The following is a 19,144-nucleotide window of genomic DNA, read 5'->3' on the forward strand; positions in this document are numbered from 1 at the left end:
TAAGAAAGCAACATTCTGGCTCTAGTAAAAAGCAACTGCAGTTACTTCTTCATAGGCCACGTGATGTTGTTCACGTGCTACTCATCTGGGCTTTTTGTGACTTCTCTATTAATGTCAAAATAGGACAATTTCCATGCCCACTCAGACTAGTCTGGTGGGATACCCTGGGATAAGACCACACTAGAAACTTGACCAAAGCATCGTTTCCCTTAGGAAAGGACAGATTTATTGAACTGTTACACTCAAGTTCTGGGATATTGAAAGCTTTGCAAGTGTCTTGTTTTTCCAAGGGGCTGAAGCTTCCTGTTTTCTATGCAGTACTTGCAGTCATACACTCCTGAGAAATTAAAAACATTTTGATTTCCTAAAAAAATCACACTAATAATAAAATTCCTATTCAGCTGAATGTGACAGTGGTCACTGGGATTTTCAGATGAGGGAAGAGACCAGAATGTTGACTCCATGATCAGAAGGCTTGATTTATTATTTTATGATATATATATATATATATATATATTATAACTATACTAAAAAGAAATAGAAGAAAAGGTTTCCTCAGAAGGCTAAGCTAAGAATAGAAAAGAAAAGAATGATAACAAAGGTAGCTGGCTCCGACAGAGAGCGAGAGCCAGCTCTGCCGTGAGTGGTCACCACATCCAAACATCCACAGGAGACCAATCACGGATCCACCTGTTGCATTCCACAGCAGCAGATAACCATTGTTTACATCTTGTTGCTGAAACTTCTCAGCTTCAACAGGAAAAATCCTAAGAAAGGATTTTCACAAAAGGGATGTCTGCGACAGCTGAAGAATTGTACAATTTCCCCAGAAGTTTACAATGCCCTGGGGTGTCAATATTTGAAAGACTCCAAAGAACTAAGGAAAGACTCAAGATTTCTGAGTATCTCTGTTTTGAAATGTCCAGCCTGAGGTCCAGTAAGCCTTATCCTTGTAAGGGTCCACATGGGACCACAGCTCAGGCTGAAGTCACAGAGAGTAGATGGTGGCCATCAGTTTCAAAAATTCAGCTGTAGGCAGCTGAAATTGGCTTCTCATAAACAGGTATTTCTAACACTACTTTTGAAAGTACAAAGTACAAGTCCTCATATGGAGAGATCAAATCGTGAGCACATGTGGCTGGAAGCCATTCCCACTCAATCCAGTCACAGTTTCACAATGATTGGAATTTGGTTTTTAAGGCTGGATGCCTGTCCAGGTTGGGTCACCATCAGTTTGCACCATCTGGGGATACTTGACTGTTACCCATTGCCTCTTTCCACCCTGACACAATTTTGTCCTGGGAATGCAAGGGTCTTAACTACCTTGGGGTTTCTAAGGGCTGGAGCTAACTGAACATTCCTTGTGGCACACAGTTGTATGGGAATTTAGCAAAGATCTCTTCTCAGGCAGCAGATCCCTTGTCTCTAGAAATCTTCTGATTAAATCATCAAGCTGTGGGACATGCAGCTAAAGAGAACAACAGAGTTTGAAGGAACATTTAAAGAAATATCTTTTACAATTCCCAGGGCAGCTGGGATGATGACACACACTCTGGTCCTAGCATTCTTGCCTGGCAAGCGAGGGCTAGGGCTTTATGTGTAAATAAAAATATATATTTACATATTTCCTAACATCTGTTATGAATTTATTTTCCCTTAGGTTCTATTTAAAGTATGTCTTGTCTGTTATCTCTGAGGCTGAAATTTGGAAGGGTTTCTTAATAAACTATATGTACTGCAGAGACACAAGAAATATTCTCCCTCCTCCACAGCTTTTCAGACAGTCCTTCTACAGTTATTTTTTTTCTCGTATTTCTAAATGCATTAGCATCTCCCCAGCCTATGAAAGGAGAACAGTTTTCTTAGTGGATTCCTGCTGGGAAATGTATAATCTCACCACTAACTTCCAGGGATTTATATTGGGTCAGTCTAACCCATTTGTCCTGGCAGCCCAGCTTTGTAATTGTCCTGCAGCTTGGTGCCTGTTTCAGAGAGCTCCCTGCTCTTAGCTCAGGGTTCCATCCACAGTTTCTGCATCCTGAAAGAAAAGCTGCCTGCTGCAAAGGACCAGTGCTGGAGCTGCCACTGCAGAGATGGATCTCAATGGCCTCCGAGACCAAACGATGCCACAGCCAGGGTTAGGGCCGCAGCAAGACCTTGGGAACAAAGTTCAACCCATTGTCCTGACAGGAGATTTATGCAGCCTCTGGAGCAAAGCTAAACAGGACAGCAAGCAGGATTTGGACTATGTGAGAGAGAGACACGTTTTACTTGTCTTAAGTAAATAGGATAAAGTGAAAGGGGAAAAGGCAAAAAAGAAAATGTCAAGGCAGGTCGATGCCAACATTCCCACATGGTCTCTGACAGTAAAGGCTTCAGTGCAGGGTGCTTATTGTGTGACAGATTGGGCACTGATTTTCAGAGGTACTCAGTGTCAAAAAAACCTGAGTTCACATTAGCAGTCAAGATGCTTTGCTGAATGAAGAAGTTGGGTGATATACTGACCCAGAAGTGCATCTATAGCCAGCACCCACAGCTGATTTCCTTATTTTGATAGCAGTCACCTACCTAATTCCTTTGTGGCCCTGGGCCTGGTGCAAAACTCAGTGTGAACTTGAGCTGATATGAGGAGTCTTCTGGAGATTTGTAGAATTGTCTTGTAAAATGCTTTTCCAATGAACAATTAAGCATTAGTGCAAATAAATATAATTTCCTTTAAAATTCAGGGCTCTGTATGGCCAGATGACACACAAATCAAAGGGTTTTCTGCACTGATAAAATTCCAGGAAATATAGGGCAGAGAGTAAGGCATAGAGAGAGATAGCCAGAAACAAAAATGCTCAGATCATCTATCCAAAAAAGTTGCTTCTCCAGCCAAATTACTCAGTCTTTTATGAGAAAGATATCTTGGTTTGGCAAGGAGGAAAAAACAGTTCCACCAGACAATAAAAAAAGGCTCCAGTTGAATTCTAAATACCAATAATGGCAGTGGAAACCCAGCTTGTTCTCTGCTGTGGTAAAACTTCCCGTTGAAACCCTGAAATGAGTAACCCTCGAGCAGGTACCAGAGACCTTGGGCTGATGCTAGCCAAAATCAGAGTTTCTATAACTCTGTTTCCACAAAAGCATTCCTGCAGATTTGTCTCCAGAAGCAGCTCATTAAAATGAGCTGTGAATCACAGAGAAAAATGTCAAATCAAACTGATCAGCTTCTTATATATACCAAATTTACATGAGTATCAGACATCTCCCTTCATTAGGCTGGTTACAACTTACCCTGTAGCTATAACTGAGGCTCTGCTGTTGCAAAGTTTTACTGTACATGCTTATTGAGTCAATAACAAATTCATCTGCAAATTCATTTGTCTGCAGTAACTAAAAATGCTCCTCTCTTGCTTCCTTGCTCCTGCCTTGCCCAAACCATAAAAACTCAACAATTTCTGGGAACCACCGGAATGCCTATGCAGTAAACATAAAGGAAGACCAGGTCTGTTTACAGATTTACTATGTAACTTCAGCTAAGGCATATTGCTCTGCACTTATCTTCTGTAATAAATAGGAAAATTAAAACTCTGAGTTCCCACCCCACCCTAAAGCTGTGCACTCAGAGATGTACAAACATGTACATAATTACTCCTCAGAGCTTGCCACAAATATGCATCATGCCCAGCCATCCAGAACCTTCTAAAAGTCTTTATTTTTAAAATTAAACAAATAATTTGCCCTCAGCTTCACTTTTTAACTACTGTGTTAAAAAGAAAAAAGAAGTTGTTTCATAATTGCCGTTACAGAAGAGACTTGCAGTATATTTTCCACCACCAGCACAATTAGACCTTATTTACCTCAGGTGCAAGAACAGGCATGCTGACTTTGACTATACACCTCATAATTCCTGACTCAATTAGGACACAGCAGATAATAATTCCTTTTGTAATGTATTAACGTCTGCCTACCCTTCTGTATCATTGGCTTCTTCCCTTTATTCCCACTGGGTTTTAAGTGGTTGTAATCTAGCAGCTACAGCCATGGCTTCTTGTTTTAAAAAGCTCAAGAGAGATAAAATGAATTAGAACAATTAAAGCCTTTTTCTTTTTTCATAATATCCATACCTTGGATCCTAATCCAAACTGCCTATAATTAAAAAAAGCAGAATATACACCACAGGTATCTTGGCTGGCTGCATCAAGGGTGAAGCTTAATGGTGTCTTGCTCAGAGCCAATACGAAGACATTGCCAACCATTTCCTTTATTTTAACAAGTCCCCAGCACACACAGCATACCTAACACCCAGCTTCCCTTATGATGTCCACTTGTTTTCCAAGAAAAACAATCTAAAGCCTTCTGGTGATTGCAGAGATTCCAAAAAATGAAAACTGACTCCCCTTTTTACCCTCTCACTAGCTGATTATTCTGTCTATTCAAAGCCATCTGACCAAATTCAACACACACTCGACAGCAGTGAATGGCCATCAGTCTTTTTTGATCAAATTACTGCTCAAACCCCCTAAATTTTACCAACAAAAACATTGTCAATAAACTGTCCCTTCCCAGACGGGGAGGAGAAAGGACCATGACCATCTGTCTCTGAGATACAAATGAGTTGTGCTCTGTCTGCTCAGCCAGCTCTGTCTCACCTACAGCACACCGGGCCCACAAACCTCATTTATTTTCAACAGAAAACCCCCAGCCAGTTGTTCTCCACCAAACTTTTCTAGAGTTGAAAGCTCTGTGTGCTTTGCAGTGCCAAATACTTCAGAGAAAGGAAGTCTCTGTGGCCACCCACATTATATTCAAATGCACAAATGAGCCAAGGAGGTTTGCATAAGCAACTTGGTACAAAGTGATGAGATGCTGCTGTATTTCTACATGACAAGTTCATTATTACCATTTGGCATTGGCTCATGCTGATGTACAGTAAAAAAGAAAAGGGAGACAGAGAGACAGTTCACAGTTACAGTAATTTCATTTTATTTAATAAAAAACAGTATCAGATTAAAAATACAAACACTTTGGGTGATTATCCAGCGTTTTTCCCTGTGTGCCTCGTAGAGCTCAAACCAACCAAGGATTGGGAGAAAAAACCCAAAAAAACCCCCCAAAAATAACATAACACCAAATAATTTTGGCCAGAGCTGTAAAATAATGTTGCACCAATTAAATTACACCAAATATATTATTATAACTTTGAAATGGCTTTCAGACCAATAAATAAAAAAAAAAGACAAATTCAAATAAAAAAGTTGACTTTGTATTACAAAAAAAATTAAATAAGAATCACAACACTAATAGTAACAATGTGCAGTCAAGTTTTTTTCTTCTCTTCTAGGAATGATAACATGCCAGTAAACATGTAACATGCCAGTAACATGCCAGTAAATCCCTACGTAACATTTCCAGTTTGGCAGCAAGCAGTCACTCACTCATTCACATTTGTACACAAGGAAGCAGGCCTGGGCAAAAGCCTCAGAGATAGGAGCCTTCAGAGTGCTCCTCACTTCCCTACCACAGCCAGCTGAGCTCCCTTCCCTTCATCCTGAAATCTCTATAACTCCACTCAAAGTTTAGTGCCAGATGTGCACAGAAGGCATGATGCACTGGACAGCACTGCACGGGACAGCACTGACTCACACCAGCTGAGGATGCAGCTCTTACACCCCAGGGCATGAGTTAAAAGCCATGGCTGCAAGGCACATCCACCCTTTTTTCAGAAAGGCCATGGAGGCTATGTTGAGTTGTTTTAAAATGCACCACAGCAAACCTGTTAAATCAACACACTGCAAAATGGTGCTGGTTTGGGATGGGGTAAAAGAGCACATGCAGGGCTTGTGAGAGAAGATGAGATGTCTGAATATCATACAGAGAGGTACGCATTTGTGACCTGCAGTTGCCCTTCCTGAGCAAATGACAGTGGGCCAGATTTCACTTGACCACCTGAGAGTACATCTCTCTGACATTTCATGGTATTGACGCTGTTTATTTCAGAGTCAAATTTGGTCCAGTGTAAGTGGATAAGTAAAAGGTAAAGGTTCTCCACAGATTAACTGATTTAGGAAACTCAGGCTGGTTCATCTTTATGCTAGGTAGCCCATTTGATTTTTAGGAGGAACCAGCAGACTTAAGTACCATAACACACTGAATAAGAGGAATCTGCAAGCGAAATAGCTCCCGGTCCCAGATGCCATCGATATATGGACTTATCCCCAATTCCCAAGGAATCCCCAGAGGAACTCTATTCGGTTTCTGCACCATCTCTACAATTTGGGACACAGTGGGTCAAACTCTGCTTTCAGTTCTAGTTACAGGGCAGGAGTGAGATCAGAACTTGTCCCATGCCCCCCTGCTCTGGGTATGAGTGTGGATACAAGTTTCGCAACTTTGGATCACTTGACATTATCAGCTGAAACCTGTGATTTAATCACACCAGTGCACCTCCAAGAAAGCCAGGGGCTATGTGCTCATGGAAATGAGACTGAAATGGGCCTGAAGATTCCAGTTTGCCCAGGCCTGTCAAACACACAGTGCCTTTCTGACATAGGCTTACATTCAGGTAATCCAGTAGACCCACATGGTACCTTTATGGGAGTTGAAGCCTACAGTCTGGATAGCTGGATATGTCTGAGAACACAAATGCATACCTTTTTTTTTTTCAAACTGGTATCATTGCACACTCAGTACCAGCTACACTAGATAGAGGCAGGCCCACAACTTTATGCTAACTCTGTTACTAAATCTACCGCTATCATTTCATCATTCAATTCTTTCTCCTCCGTTAACACCAACCTAGACACATTTTCATTTGCAGAAAGGCATCTTCCCATTAACTTTCTGACCTCTATCCATTTCCTACATTCTACAACCTTTTCATTACCTAACATTCTGGTTGCAAACTACTGTCACCCCCAAATACTACAAGCTAGCAGCAAGGTGGCACAATTTGCTCATAGTGACTGAACTCTACACTGGAGGGTCAGTTAACCCTTGGGACCCTTTGTCAGATCCATCTTTGTCTGGGCATTCATCTGGCTGGCCATTTTGAAAGAGTCACAGATTGAACATATGGATTGAAATGCCTTAAAAGGTCATTTAGCTGCTGATAACATCCATTCCTTCCAGTTGCCATTATCATTTCTGTGGCTCTGTTTTTGCTGGTAGTTGGAAACAATTTTAGAACTTTCTACCCACTGAAGAGCAATGGGTCTGGTCATTGTGGAAGGTCTAGATATGAATGCCTGCTCCATTGCTTGTCCACAAACACCTCATGAGGTTTTTCTTGGGCAAGTCTCTCAAATTATCTTAGAACATGTTCAGAACCTCTCAAGTCACTCTGCTGGAAGGCACCATGATGACCACTTCACCTGGTGTCCTGCAAAATGCAAGCGAAAGATTCCCACTAAGCAATCACTGTACCCAGACAAATAACTTCAGAAGGAAATAAAGCCTCTTGTTCTAAAAGGCATCCAAATCTGACTTAAAGAATTCAGCTCATCTCTTCAAAAAGCTTATCTAATATTAATTACAAACATCTCAAAACGCGTGTCCCTCACTTCCAGTTTTAATTCTGTCTAGCTTTGAATTTGAGCCATCAAGTCTTGATGCTTTTGTCTGCTAGCTCCTGATGTGCTTTCATCACAGATACAAAGACCAAAGGTTTTTCTCTGGTCAGGTAGGTAATATTTTGAGGACACAAAATTAGAGAAGTATGAGATAGCTTTGGGGTAACTTTACTTGGAGTTCAGCTAAGTAGGTACAGTCAGCTCCTTTGAATCAAAACCTACCATTGTCAGCAAATCAGTGACCTGGCTTACTCCATCATAAAGGTACACAAATAACTCCCTTCCCTCCCTTTTCCATCTTCCCTCTGCTAGTTGAGCTTGTTGCAGATCTCTAGGGCTTTCTTGTAGACCTGAGTCACATCATCCATGTCTGTGAGAAGAGAAAAACTGCTGTCCCCCAGACGGTTGCGGTAACGCTTTAGATACTGTGGCCGTGGGCGGTTCTGAAGTCCTTCAAAGTCTTGGATCTGGAGGAAATTTTCAGCAGAGACACAGCTCCGTATTCTCTGCCTGTTTGGCCTGTTCTCTTGCAAATCCAGCAAATCAAATGAGTCACTGGACAAAATACTGTCATCACTAATTACACTGGAAGGGCGACTGTAACTTCGAAGTAATGTGTCCCCAGGCAAGACCATTTCTTCCATGGCCTCCAGCACTGGTGTGCCAGGGCTAATCAAAGCAGGTTCAATACTGTTGGTAGAATACTTGCTGTTATGTTTCAAGATGCCCTTACGCCTGCAGGAATGGCTGTAAGACCCATTTCTGGATGGCTCTGTGACGCCTGGAGAAGTGTCACTGTTTACTGTCTCATCATTATTGTCCAAGAGTTCAGAGGATTCACTTCTTTCTGGAGAGGAGTAATAGCCAGACTCCCTCTGCTGCGTCTTCTTTAAGATTCCTTTTTTTGGCATTAGTGAAGACTGCTTAGTGCCATATTTGCCAGCTACCTCTCCCTCTACAACACTTTTAATGGCCACACCAGTCCTACACAACTCTTGCTCCATCTTAAAAGCAGAGGGTAACACTGGGCTGACAACTCCTTCAATGAAACCTGCACTGTGAGAGCGATGTTCACTGTTGCTCCTTTTCTTCAGGATGCCTTTGGGTCTCTTGGAGGTCAGTTTGGTTGCATTTTCAGCTCCTCCTTCCTGGATGGACTGTGAAATGTCATTTTCCTTTTTTGATTTTTTCAGAGACCTTTGTCTCTCTAGTGTGACTTCAGGACCTTTGGGCTTAGAAAGGCACTTGATTTTGGTATCAGTCTCTGGTTGGAGGCCAGTAGAACGGTGATGCCAATCAATGAACCTTGCCAGCAGTGGGGACTCGGAGTCCCTCATGGCATCACAGTCACAGACACTGCTCTTGTAGCCCCAGTTAACCCACCAGTGGTTGGCAATATCTTCAATGGTTGCTCGGCGTTCAGGGTTCACCATCAGCATCCACCTGATAAGACCACGAGCATCTATGGGTGAAGAATGGCATGTAACACTTTTAGAGCATGGGCATTCTTAGGTTTGTCAGTTAAAATTGAAAGTGTGAAGACAATCAAATGAGCAAAAATAATGCTCCATACTACAGAGAAAGTGAAAAGGAACAAGGCTTTGACTGTCAGTCAATGATGGAAAATGCCTCTGAGCACTATTTTATCAGAAGAATATGATTCACTCTGGAAAATGTACTCTGGGCTATCCAATAAATTAATGTTTATACTGTATTAGACAGTTAATAGGTCCATATTACAGAAGGAAGTCACCAACCTATTGACTCTAATGACAAAGCTTAGAGGAAAATAAAACAAAATTGAGGTATTTTAAATTATCTACACATTATTGCTTCTGAATTTACTTTTTCCATAAACAATGTAGTCTTCTGTGTATTGTAAAGGTTTATTTCCACATAGAGAGCGAGAAGACAGAAAATTGAAAGGATTGGCAAACAACCAAAACAAGATAAATATTCATTTAAATATACTATTTGGATAGATATTTAAGGCTGGAAGGAGTCATTATAATCCATGAGCCAGACTTAGCTGCTACTCTTCTGTCAGATGACTGCTTAATGGGCTATCCTCAAAGCCAATGTGAACACAGGGGCATTCATTCAGATTTTGGCCTGCCTTCTTTAATAAGACACTGTGTTGCTCTGACCATTCACCTTCTCACTGCTTGTGGTAGCCCACAGTGTAGTGAGAAGACTGATCTGTACCAGTATGTTGTACAAGTTTACAGCTTGTCTGAACAATTCCACTTGCAATAGCTAACAGACCTTCCACTGCCACAGATCTACTTAAAAGAGCACATTACAGCTCCCCAAGGCAACAAAATCTATCTGCTACAAAACTTAAAATTTCAAAAGGGCTTTTGGAAAGTGCTGCACCCAGATGGGAATTTATAGCAGATGAACTCAGTAGGAGAATGAGATTTTTTTTTGGGTGTACATCATTCTAAAATGACACTGTAACATGTTGGAAGGGGCCAAACAAAATGCTCCATTCTGAACTGCTGTCAGCTCAGTACACGGCTCTCCCTCCTTCTTCATACCTGAGGTCTGTGTTGGTTCACGATATTCTCCGCTGCTGATCTGCCTGATGAGATTTTTGTGATCAAAGCCATCAAAGGGCATCGTTCCATAAACCAGAGTGTAAAGCAATACACCAAGGGCCCAGCTGTCAACCTGAAATACAGACACAACACGTGTGAAGCCCAGGAAAGTTGATCCCTGCCCTTCTCAATGCCATTAGCACCACAAGAGCAGCATCATGTCCAGCTGCACCTACTGCTGGGCAAAATGGTATCTAACATCTCACTAACCACCCACAGGCAATGTAAAAAAAAGTGAAGCAGCTTAAGAACTTCAAATATGGGACAAACCCAAGTGAACTCACATGTACAGTAACATTTGCATTAAGACTCCCTCTCAAGAACATTATCATCAAAGACATCCCCATACCACCACAGAAAAACTGACCCTTCTTACCTCTGGGCCTCTGTAAGGCCGTCCATTAACTATTTCAGGGGAAGCATACAGTGGACTTCCACAAAAGGTCTGCAGAAACTTGTCTTTATGATAAAGGTTGGAGAGTCCAAAATCAGCAATCTGTAAATAGAATTGCATAAGGCATTTGTAATATTAATGATTTCTTAAAGTAACAAAAAAATCCTTTATCAGGAAGGACTTGGCTGTATTTGTCTCTGCCATAGGGAAAACTCAATGTGTATTTTACTTTTCTCTCTAAAGATCCCTCAGAGAAGAAGGGTCCCCAAGTTAAGGCCTCCTGATTAGGAACAAGGATGCTTTGGGTCCATTCGCAGAGAGGCCACCAACTGCACAACCATCAGCTGGTAATTTTATCCTGGATGAATTGCATATGCCTGCAAAGACAATCTCATACTGGGAAGCCTGTTGTCCATTGACTGCTCTTCATCTTGTATAGTCATTAATACAAGAGGAAAGCAAGCAGAAAGTACCACCCTTCTTATCACACACATGCAAGCCAAAAGCCATGACCTTTAAATTCAACAGGAGGAGGGAGGCAGGAGTGTTGCAGGAAGGTAGAGCATTACTGAAGAAAGTGGTTTTTTAAATCATCTGGAATGTAGCTATACCTGAACAAGGGGCAAAGCAAAGCAGTCACTCACTCCTCCAGATTCAGGGACATGGGGCAGAGGAATCTGAGCTGTTAAGCCCACGAGATGGCTATCACGAGATGTCTATCATGAGATAATAAACACAAGTCTGGTTCCTAACTGGAAACAATGGGCCCAAATCCGGCTTGGCCAACACAAACAAAACTTCCCTTGGGACTGTTGGGAATATTGCCAAATATTCCAGAAATATTCCAGAAAAGTGCAGGATCAGGTCCAAATATTTTGTTTACTTCAATTCTCTGTTCTTGTTCTTACAAAACAAAGGCTGAGGACAGCAACACTAAATACTCCCACAACCTCTCCATTTTCCTTTTTTCTCTACACTGTCACCGTCATATTTTCTGAAAAATCTCCTTGCCCAGGATTTTCTCCTGGGAAGCTAAGAAGCCTCAGAGGAAAATGAAAACAATAAGCATCTGATTTGCTTCTCCTGTGTTTTGCTGCTTTGGAATGTGTTTGGACATTGTTTACCAACCGGTGGTTGTTCCATTGGTTTCATGTGAATTGTTTTTACTTAATGACCGATCAGTGCCAAGCTGTGTCAGGACTCTGGAAGGAGTCACGAGTTTTCATTAGTATCTTTTTAGCCTTCTGTCTGTATCCTTTCTGTATTCTTTAGTATAGTTTAGTATAGTTTAGCTTAGTATTCTTTAATATAATATACATCATTAAATAATCAATTAGCCTTCTAAGAACATGGAGTCAGATTTATCATTCCTTCCCTCATCGGGGGTCCCTGAAAATACTACATAGCACAACGCAACACATCTCATTTTCATCTTGTTTAAAACCCAAATGTTTCTGCTTCCCAGAGATACTTGTATTACTGCCCACAATCAACATAATGCCTACATAAAAACCATAAAGCACAGGCATAAAAAAGGTATTGTAGATATAAAAGACAGGAGTTTTCTCTGGGTTTTCTTCGCCTTATTAATGTCTTTTCTACCATAAAGAAATTAAATCCCAGGAATTTTCACCAGAGAAAATTCATGAAAACACAAAGTCAGTGGGAAAGAAAAGGACTCGCCAGCACAATCATTCACTCTTGGCTTTCTGAAATGTGTATCATCGATGCCTCTAATACCTGCTGAGTTACATTGTTCAGTGAACTCTTGGAAAAGGTTAAGTCTTTGTCTCTACTACCTCAACTAGTACAGTTACACTGAAAAATGACACAGTTGAGATGAAACAGGAACACATATATGCTTTATGAACAGGCAGAAATAGATATATAGTTGTTAGATACTTTCATGTTAGAAATACAAACTTTTTATATATCCTTTTTACACAATTTTTAAAGTCACAAGTCAGATACGAGATTTCATGCTTCACTCTTCCCTATTTTGATGTTCTGCTTGTGCAGGTGTTTCGCTGACAATCTGTATTCATCCTGATCAAAGAGCAGCTGATTTCTGTTCATTAATTTTAATTCATCTCAACATGTTCATTCACAGATTGAATTCACTCAGTCCCTCAGACAGCGTATTATCAACCAACAGCAGAAAATTCAACCCTTAAATACATGCTGTTTGTAAAATCTTCATTGTATGGTTGGAATGTCATTGAAAACAGCTGGTGTAGAATCACAGTCTGAAAACATATTCTCATGGCTCAGATTGCACTTAATTACCTTAAATTCTACTTTCTTATCAAGTCACCCTGCCTGGCTTGCAGAAAGTTGGTTTTAAGCCTTATGAAGTGTGCCCTGTCAATCAGGGGAAGAATGGGATCATTTCAGTGTTAAAAATTCTGGTCATTGATTTTTATTTTAGTTCAGGATGCAGCTAAGACAAGGAGAAACACTGCACAGTGTGATTCCTTATGAAAACACATTCCCTTAACACCATGGAATGTATAAAATGCATATGGATGTGCATGAATATATATGAATATATAATATATATATACACACACACACGCATATAGGGATACATGCCGTTGTTCACTCTAAGAAACTCTCAGACTTGGGCATTCCTGTTTTCATTTTGACCATTCAGGAAAAGAGTATTTATGTTACAATCCACTCCCATGCTCACAGACTGATGTTTATCAGCTTTTCCCATTAAAATTGTCATGCCCCCCAAAACAAGATTAATAGAAGCCAACATTACTTCATGTTCTTGGCACTTAAATGGAACTAAGTCAAACAAGTCAAAAAAACTTCCTAAACTGGGAGGAGCAGAAAAGTGGACTTCCATTCCTCTTGCTTCAGGAGTATATGTTTCATATTTATTGATAGCTATGTTAAACCAGATGTAAGTTATTGTTGAAGTGTGGAATGTAAATTCCACAAAGTTCACACTCATGGAAATTGTCAGCTTTATCCCACTTAAGAATCTGTCTCTCTGTAGTGCAGATAGAGAAATAATTACGTCTCTTAAAGCAAATGAAATATATGTGCAGTTGGTGAGACTTCCAGCAAAGTAAATCCCAATTCCATACATTTAGTCTGTATATACAAAACCCTCGTGGGTTTTTAGCGGTTAGTCTGATTGGTGTCCCCTTACCAGCCCAAGAGAATGAGCAGTTAGCATGATTATGTTACTTGCATTGTTCTACTCTTCTGTCACTTTGGGGTTGATCATACGGTTATGTCAACCTCTGCTAGACATCTCTTTTAGCTGCAATTCCTAGCCCAGGAACCGTTCTCATCCCTACTGTGAACAAGGATGTCCAGTCTCACAAGTGTTTAAAGCTCATTTGATTCATTTATGTCTGCTGCATTTAGTTGTTTTCAGTAAAAGTCTGCAGGAAATAGCACTGCATACAAGTCCATAAAAAACCTAGTAATACACCACTGATTGGATCACATTTTCCTCTCATTGCACTCCACCTCTGGCCTGTGGATATGCAGAGCTCTTCAAAATGTATACTTTTTGTGCTTCCAGACGCTGGTGTTTCTTTGTTGCTATAATTCTAACATGACTTTGCTTCCAGAGATTTTTACTCATCATCACAGCTCTTAAAAACAAAACAAACTCCTCCTTATGTCTCCACACTCCTTTATGACCTTCATTTAATTATCTAAAGCTTAAGAATGGTTTCTGAGTTAGTGTAATAACAAGTAAAATGGCCGGGACCCTTTTAGGTTGGATAATAATTTCTAATGGATTACTTGTCCTCTTTATTCCCTGTTTTAAAAGTATTTAAGCTGCTATACAGGGATCCATTTTTACAACATCGTATTTTTTCTTCACATTATTATGACATGTTTTTGTAAATCATAATGCATAGATCACTGGCTTCATCAGAAACATGTATTTAATTGCACATTTAACCCAAGAATAAAGAGATTCCTTTAATTTTCTCATTCTTAAAATCAAACTGCCAATTTTGTATTTGTAATCCACTGAATGAAATATAAATACTAGGAAAGTACAGATAAGACTATCAATTCATTTCTAGAAAATGCCTTCCCCTGAGTATTTGAAGCCTTCAGTCAATACCAAATCCCTGCATTTTTTTCTGCCTGAAAAAACCCCATGTAAATACTCTCAGAATGCAGACCTGATAAATTTACTCCTAATAAATAATTTACAGTTCCATATGTGTTTCCTTGCCAACGGTTACTGTTTAGTGAAACAAAGAAAAAGTGGGAAGTAAAATTCTGTGCAAGTAACACAGAAACCACAGCAACATGTTCAAAACCTCAGCATCAGGGAAATAGTGGCTGTATGCTTAACATCAAGTATTCAAAGCTGACCTTAGTCACAAGGTTTAGAAAAAGAGAGCAGAGAGAAAAAGAAAAACCATACCATTATGCATCTCTTGAAGCAATCCAAATTCAAACACTATTGACTGTAAGATGTATGAAATACCAATACCTTCCTGAGTTCAGTCTGTTTTTCAGTTTCATGAGACCCTTTGCACAAGTAGTGACTAGGGGACAGCCAAGAAGCCACTTCCCCATGCCAAGGCAGCCTTGCCTGCTCAGAGGCCTTAACAGTGAAGAGACGTAGCTGAGGAAAGACTGGAAATATGAAAAACACCTACAGCAGTTTAAGCACAATGCAAGTTAGGAAAGGGAAACCCTCAAGAAAAGCATGTCCAAATGCCTGGAAGGTATGTGAGGAGGCAGAGCCACCTGAATTTCTTCCACAGCACTGCCACTCGCTATGGCAGCTGAAATGCATCTGTGGTTCTGAAGCCCTTGGGTCAGCTCCAAGTGCAGACCAGACAAAGGCACCTGTTTTTGTCCCATCCCTCCACTCTACCCACAGGAGAACAACTCCCATAAAGGACAGAGGGGCAGGAGCAGAGCTGTCTGACAAAGCTCAGCTCCCCAGAGGCTTGAGGAAACGACTGGTTTTGCATATGAGGACCGCAGTGCAGAGATCCAGCCCTTCACAGCTAGCAAATTCCACAAATTCCTCATTTCTCTCAAGAATTCTCTGATTAGCTGGGAAGATAGTTTGGCATGCAATGTGAAAATAAAGGTCATCCTGCCTGCGGAAGCCTGATTTGTATACAATGTCCTTGAAAGGCTACTTTTTGTTTTCAGCACTGCTGAGAACGGCTCTGGCTGCTGCAGACAGCGTCCCTGTAGGAACAGGAGAGGGGAGGTCTGCTCCAACACTGGATGCTAACAGCAAAACATCCAAATATTGCCTTGGATGGGCCTTCTGTAAAAGACTATTTTTGGAAACCACATATTTATGTGCCTTTAATCCATTAGCTGATCCAAGTTAGCTTCTGTCATCAGCATTACACAGATAGCAGCTACCATGTGTTACTTTCCACTTCCATTGCACATCAACTCAAAAAAGATGGCAATCTCTCCACTGTGACGCACAGAAGGCAGTGCCTACAGCCCCAAGGCTTTCAGGGGAGACAAAAGGAAGACCCAGGCTATTTAGGTACTGGGCTACGCAAGTAGCTCCTTGATTAGTTTTTAAATTAAATACTGGATGCTCAAGCGTCAGCAGAAACTCTTTGGTGTTCCTCCCTCTGCTTGTTTGTCCATGGATGAGCACATCCAGCCACCCTTACATCCAGCTACCCAAGGAGGAAAAAAGTTGAAAGTGAAACAGGTTCAGCCACCTGGAAATTACACTTATTTTATAGAGGAATACAGATAGGATATATATATAGGAAATTACTCTGGAAATTAAATCTCTGCATTATTTAACTTTGTGCTACAGCTATAAACAACAGAAGACAGGAAAAGAAGTCATTCTCATGCTTTCACTGGGGAGAAATGGCATGGAAATGACATCACTGACATCACTATCCAAAGTATACGTTTGTGTCTGAAGTTCCAAGGCCACTTCCTAATGAAGCACATGTGCTTTACTAGGTTTATTTTGAAACTCTATTTGCTTATTTTCCAGCCATGATCAAAAGAACATTCAGACTCTTCTGTAGGAGGCACTTGAATCCTGTAGACCAGAACAGTTTTTTCCTAGCCCGAGAAGCAGCCAGCAATAATATCATTTGTACAATAAGCCTGATTGCACGAAATGCTCTGCTGTTTTCTACCAGTGGGTAGATACTGCATTGGGAATCGTGGCCTTTGTGTGGCAGGACAGGGCTTTCACCTCCAAAGTATGCAAAGCTTCATTTACTGTGTATTACTGGCAATCAGTGGTGTCTTCCCCCAGCCTCCAAAACTCTGAGCCTCTTGCCAGATGCTGTTGCTTAGTAGCTGTTACCATAACAATGGCTCTTCTAATGCCTTGGGTAAAAATGTTATAAAACATGCAAATCCATTCTGAGAAACTGAGAAAAAGAATCTTACCTTAATATTAAAATTGTCATCAAGAAGAATGTTTTCCAATTTTAGGTCCCTGTGGACAACACCATTCTGAAACAAGGAAGAAAAAAATGGGGAAGAGCATGAGAAAATATTGGAAAAATTAAAGGTGAGCTGGCAGGGTGGTCTTTGCATCTACATTTCAGGGCTGATTTCACTGTCATAACACTCATGGCCCAGTGACTAGTGGCAGGCGCTGTATTAGTCACTTGGTGTGTGGTTAAGGGAAGAATGACTGGAATCTGTCCTCCCACAGACACTCTGAAACATCGGAGGCGGGGGAGGGCACAGGGCTGGGGGGCACAGGGCTGGGGGGTCTCTTTTCAGAACTTAATTTCATCCTGGATCCTGCCCCCACCGTGTGAAAGCAGGATATTCTTCCCAGGCACGAGAAACCAATATCTGTCAATGACGTTAGCCCCTATAAAAGCCCACATTCCTCCAATGAGCAGCCATGCGGATCATGGATGGGGGGAGTTATAATCCCGAAGGATTGTAAATGTTAGAGATGGAAGCAAACAGACTGGGTCTAGGTCAGAGCCTTCTTTACAGAAACTTGGGAAAATTAAATGCATCAGGAATGGCACTGCAGCTTTTCAGCACTATGCAGTGAGGATTCTGAGAAATCTCATTTTTTATCAGAATTCAAGTAGAGACTTAAGTGTTTTAAGAATTCAAATTAAAATTGTGTTAGCTGCTCATTGCCTTTAGCCTCATACAAGTTTAGGTTCTATGCAGTTGTTTCATAAACAGGAATAAACTGTCCATGATGACAGCCAGTCAGCTACCTTGGGTTTAATTGCTTGATTTGTTATTCCAAGTGGATACCATGATGGGTATTAGCAAATGGTATCTTTCCTGCTACATCTGGTAAAGCTACTTTTACCTATCCAGAATGAGTATGTACTAAAGCTCATGCATGAACCTCATAGCTTTCTCTCTTGGCTTTTTCTTTCATATATTATATCTCCTATTCTAAAGTTGTTTACTAGTGTATTCAAATTGCAAACTAACATTTGTTTGAAGGCATTAGTATTAATGCTGTAGAGGTTATATGGGATGCCTTCCTTAGTTGATGTTGTAATTTTTGAGTTTTTAAATGTCAGGAGAAATACTTTAAAGGCAAATATGCAAGGTTTGCCTAAAGTAAGGGTGTGTCTGGTATCTCTCATAGCACAGGAAAACATCATTAGTCTTTAAAAAGCCACTAGTTCAGTGTAGTGCTTTTAATGAAGATCTTCTGTTGTACTGATAAAATCATGTATTCTGATACTTAATAATGAATGCTGTTGCCTCAGACATGCTTTGAAATATATGCCAGTAATCAGCCTTGAAACAGCATTTTTTACCATGAAATCCTTTGCTCACCTTGTGGCAGTAATGCACAGCAGAGACTATTTGTCGGAAGAAGTGTCTTGTCTCTCTTTCGCTTAATCGCCGCCTCTCACTGATGTAATCGTACAACTCTCCTTTACTTGCATACTCCATGATGATCACAATCTTATCTTTATTTTCAAACACTGCACAGAAGAAAAGAAAAAACACCACAGTTGATTTAGTACATTTGAAAATTGACACTTGAAAGAGTGAAGAAGACTCGAGATGTCTGATCACATCCTAGACCACCACTGAGGCCTGGAAAGATGTACTAACAAATCCCACTGCAAAAAGAAAGTTCCAAAGCTACTTTTTACCAGAGGAAGATTACAACACCTCAGACCAAGAGAAGGAAATTGAGTTTATCCTCTCTTTCATATGGCTACATGAATCTCTTTGTCTCAAATAATATGGGGTCACATGGTGGCAAAGTCAATTTATCCTAGTGAGGTGAGGTGGACACTTGTGCCACTAATATATGAATACCAGCTCCTGCTCCAGCACAGAATTCCTTGTACAAGTAGCCCACTTGAGGCCAGAGGACAGAAGCAGACAGGAAAGGGTCTGGAAAGGGCTCATAGAAGGCATATTACATTCTTGTCTTCACTGAAACAGGATTGCCATGTGGCTTACAATGACTGTTGGTTGTCTTTCACCTACTACCAAAATCCAACAAGTATCCAACTGATGGATGTGCCCTCCTCCATCCCAACTCTCTGTGACAGCACAGCGGGCATGGACACCTGAGCCTGCTATGGCTGCAGCACCTCCAGAGCAGTACAGCTCTTGTCATTGTGGCTCTGTACCTCGCC

At 40.9% G+C, this 19,144-nt stretch overlaps 1 protein-coding gene across 1 annotated transcript in view; it reads right to left on the reverse strand.

The window, feature by feature from the left end:
• Positions 1-4,858: 4,858 nt before the first annotated feature.
• The window catches only part of NUAK1 (NUAK family kinase 1), a 47,106-nt gene continuing 32,820 nt past the window's right edge, over positions 4,859-19,144 (reverse strand). Inside the window, exons 3-7 of the mRNA XM_030959614.1 lie at positions 18,324-18,475; positions 16,941-17,006; positions 10,530-10,649; positions 10,094-10,226; positions 4,859-9,015 (exon numbers count right to left, since the gene is read on the reverse strand). Coding sequence (XP_030815474.1) covers positions 7,862-9,015; positions 10,094-10,226; positions 10,530-10,649; positions 16,941-17,006; positions 18,324-18,475 — 1,625 coding nt within the window. The 3' untranslated portion in view covers positions 4,859-7,861. The remainder of the gene's footprint in view (positions 9,016-10,093; positions 10,227-10,529; positions 10,650-16,940; positions 17,007-18,323; positions 18,476-19,144) is intronic.

This window comes from Camarhynchus parvulus, chromosome 1A, assembly GCF_901933205.1.
Source record: "Camarhynchus parvulus chromosome 1A, STF_HiC, whole genome shotgun sequence".
Lineage (NCBI taxonomy): Eukaryota > Metazoa > Chordata > Aves > Passeriformes > Thraupidae > Camarhynchus > Camarhynchus parvulus.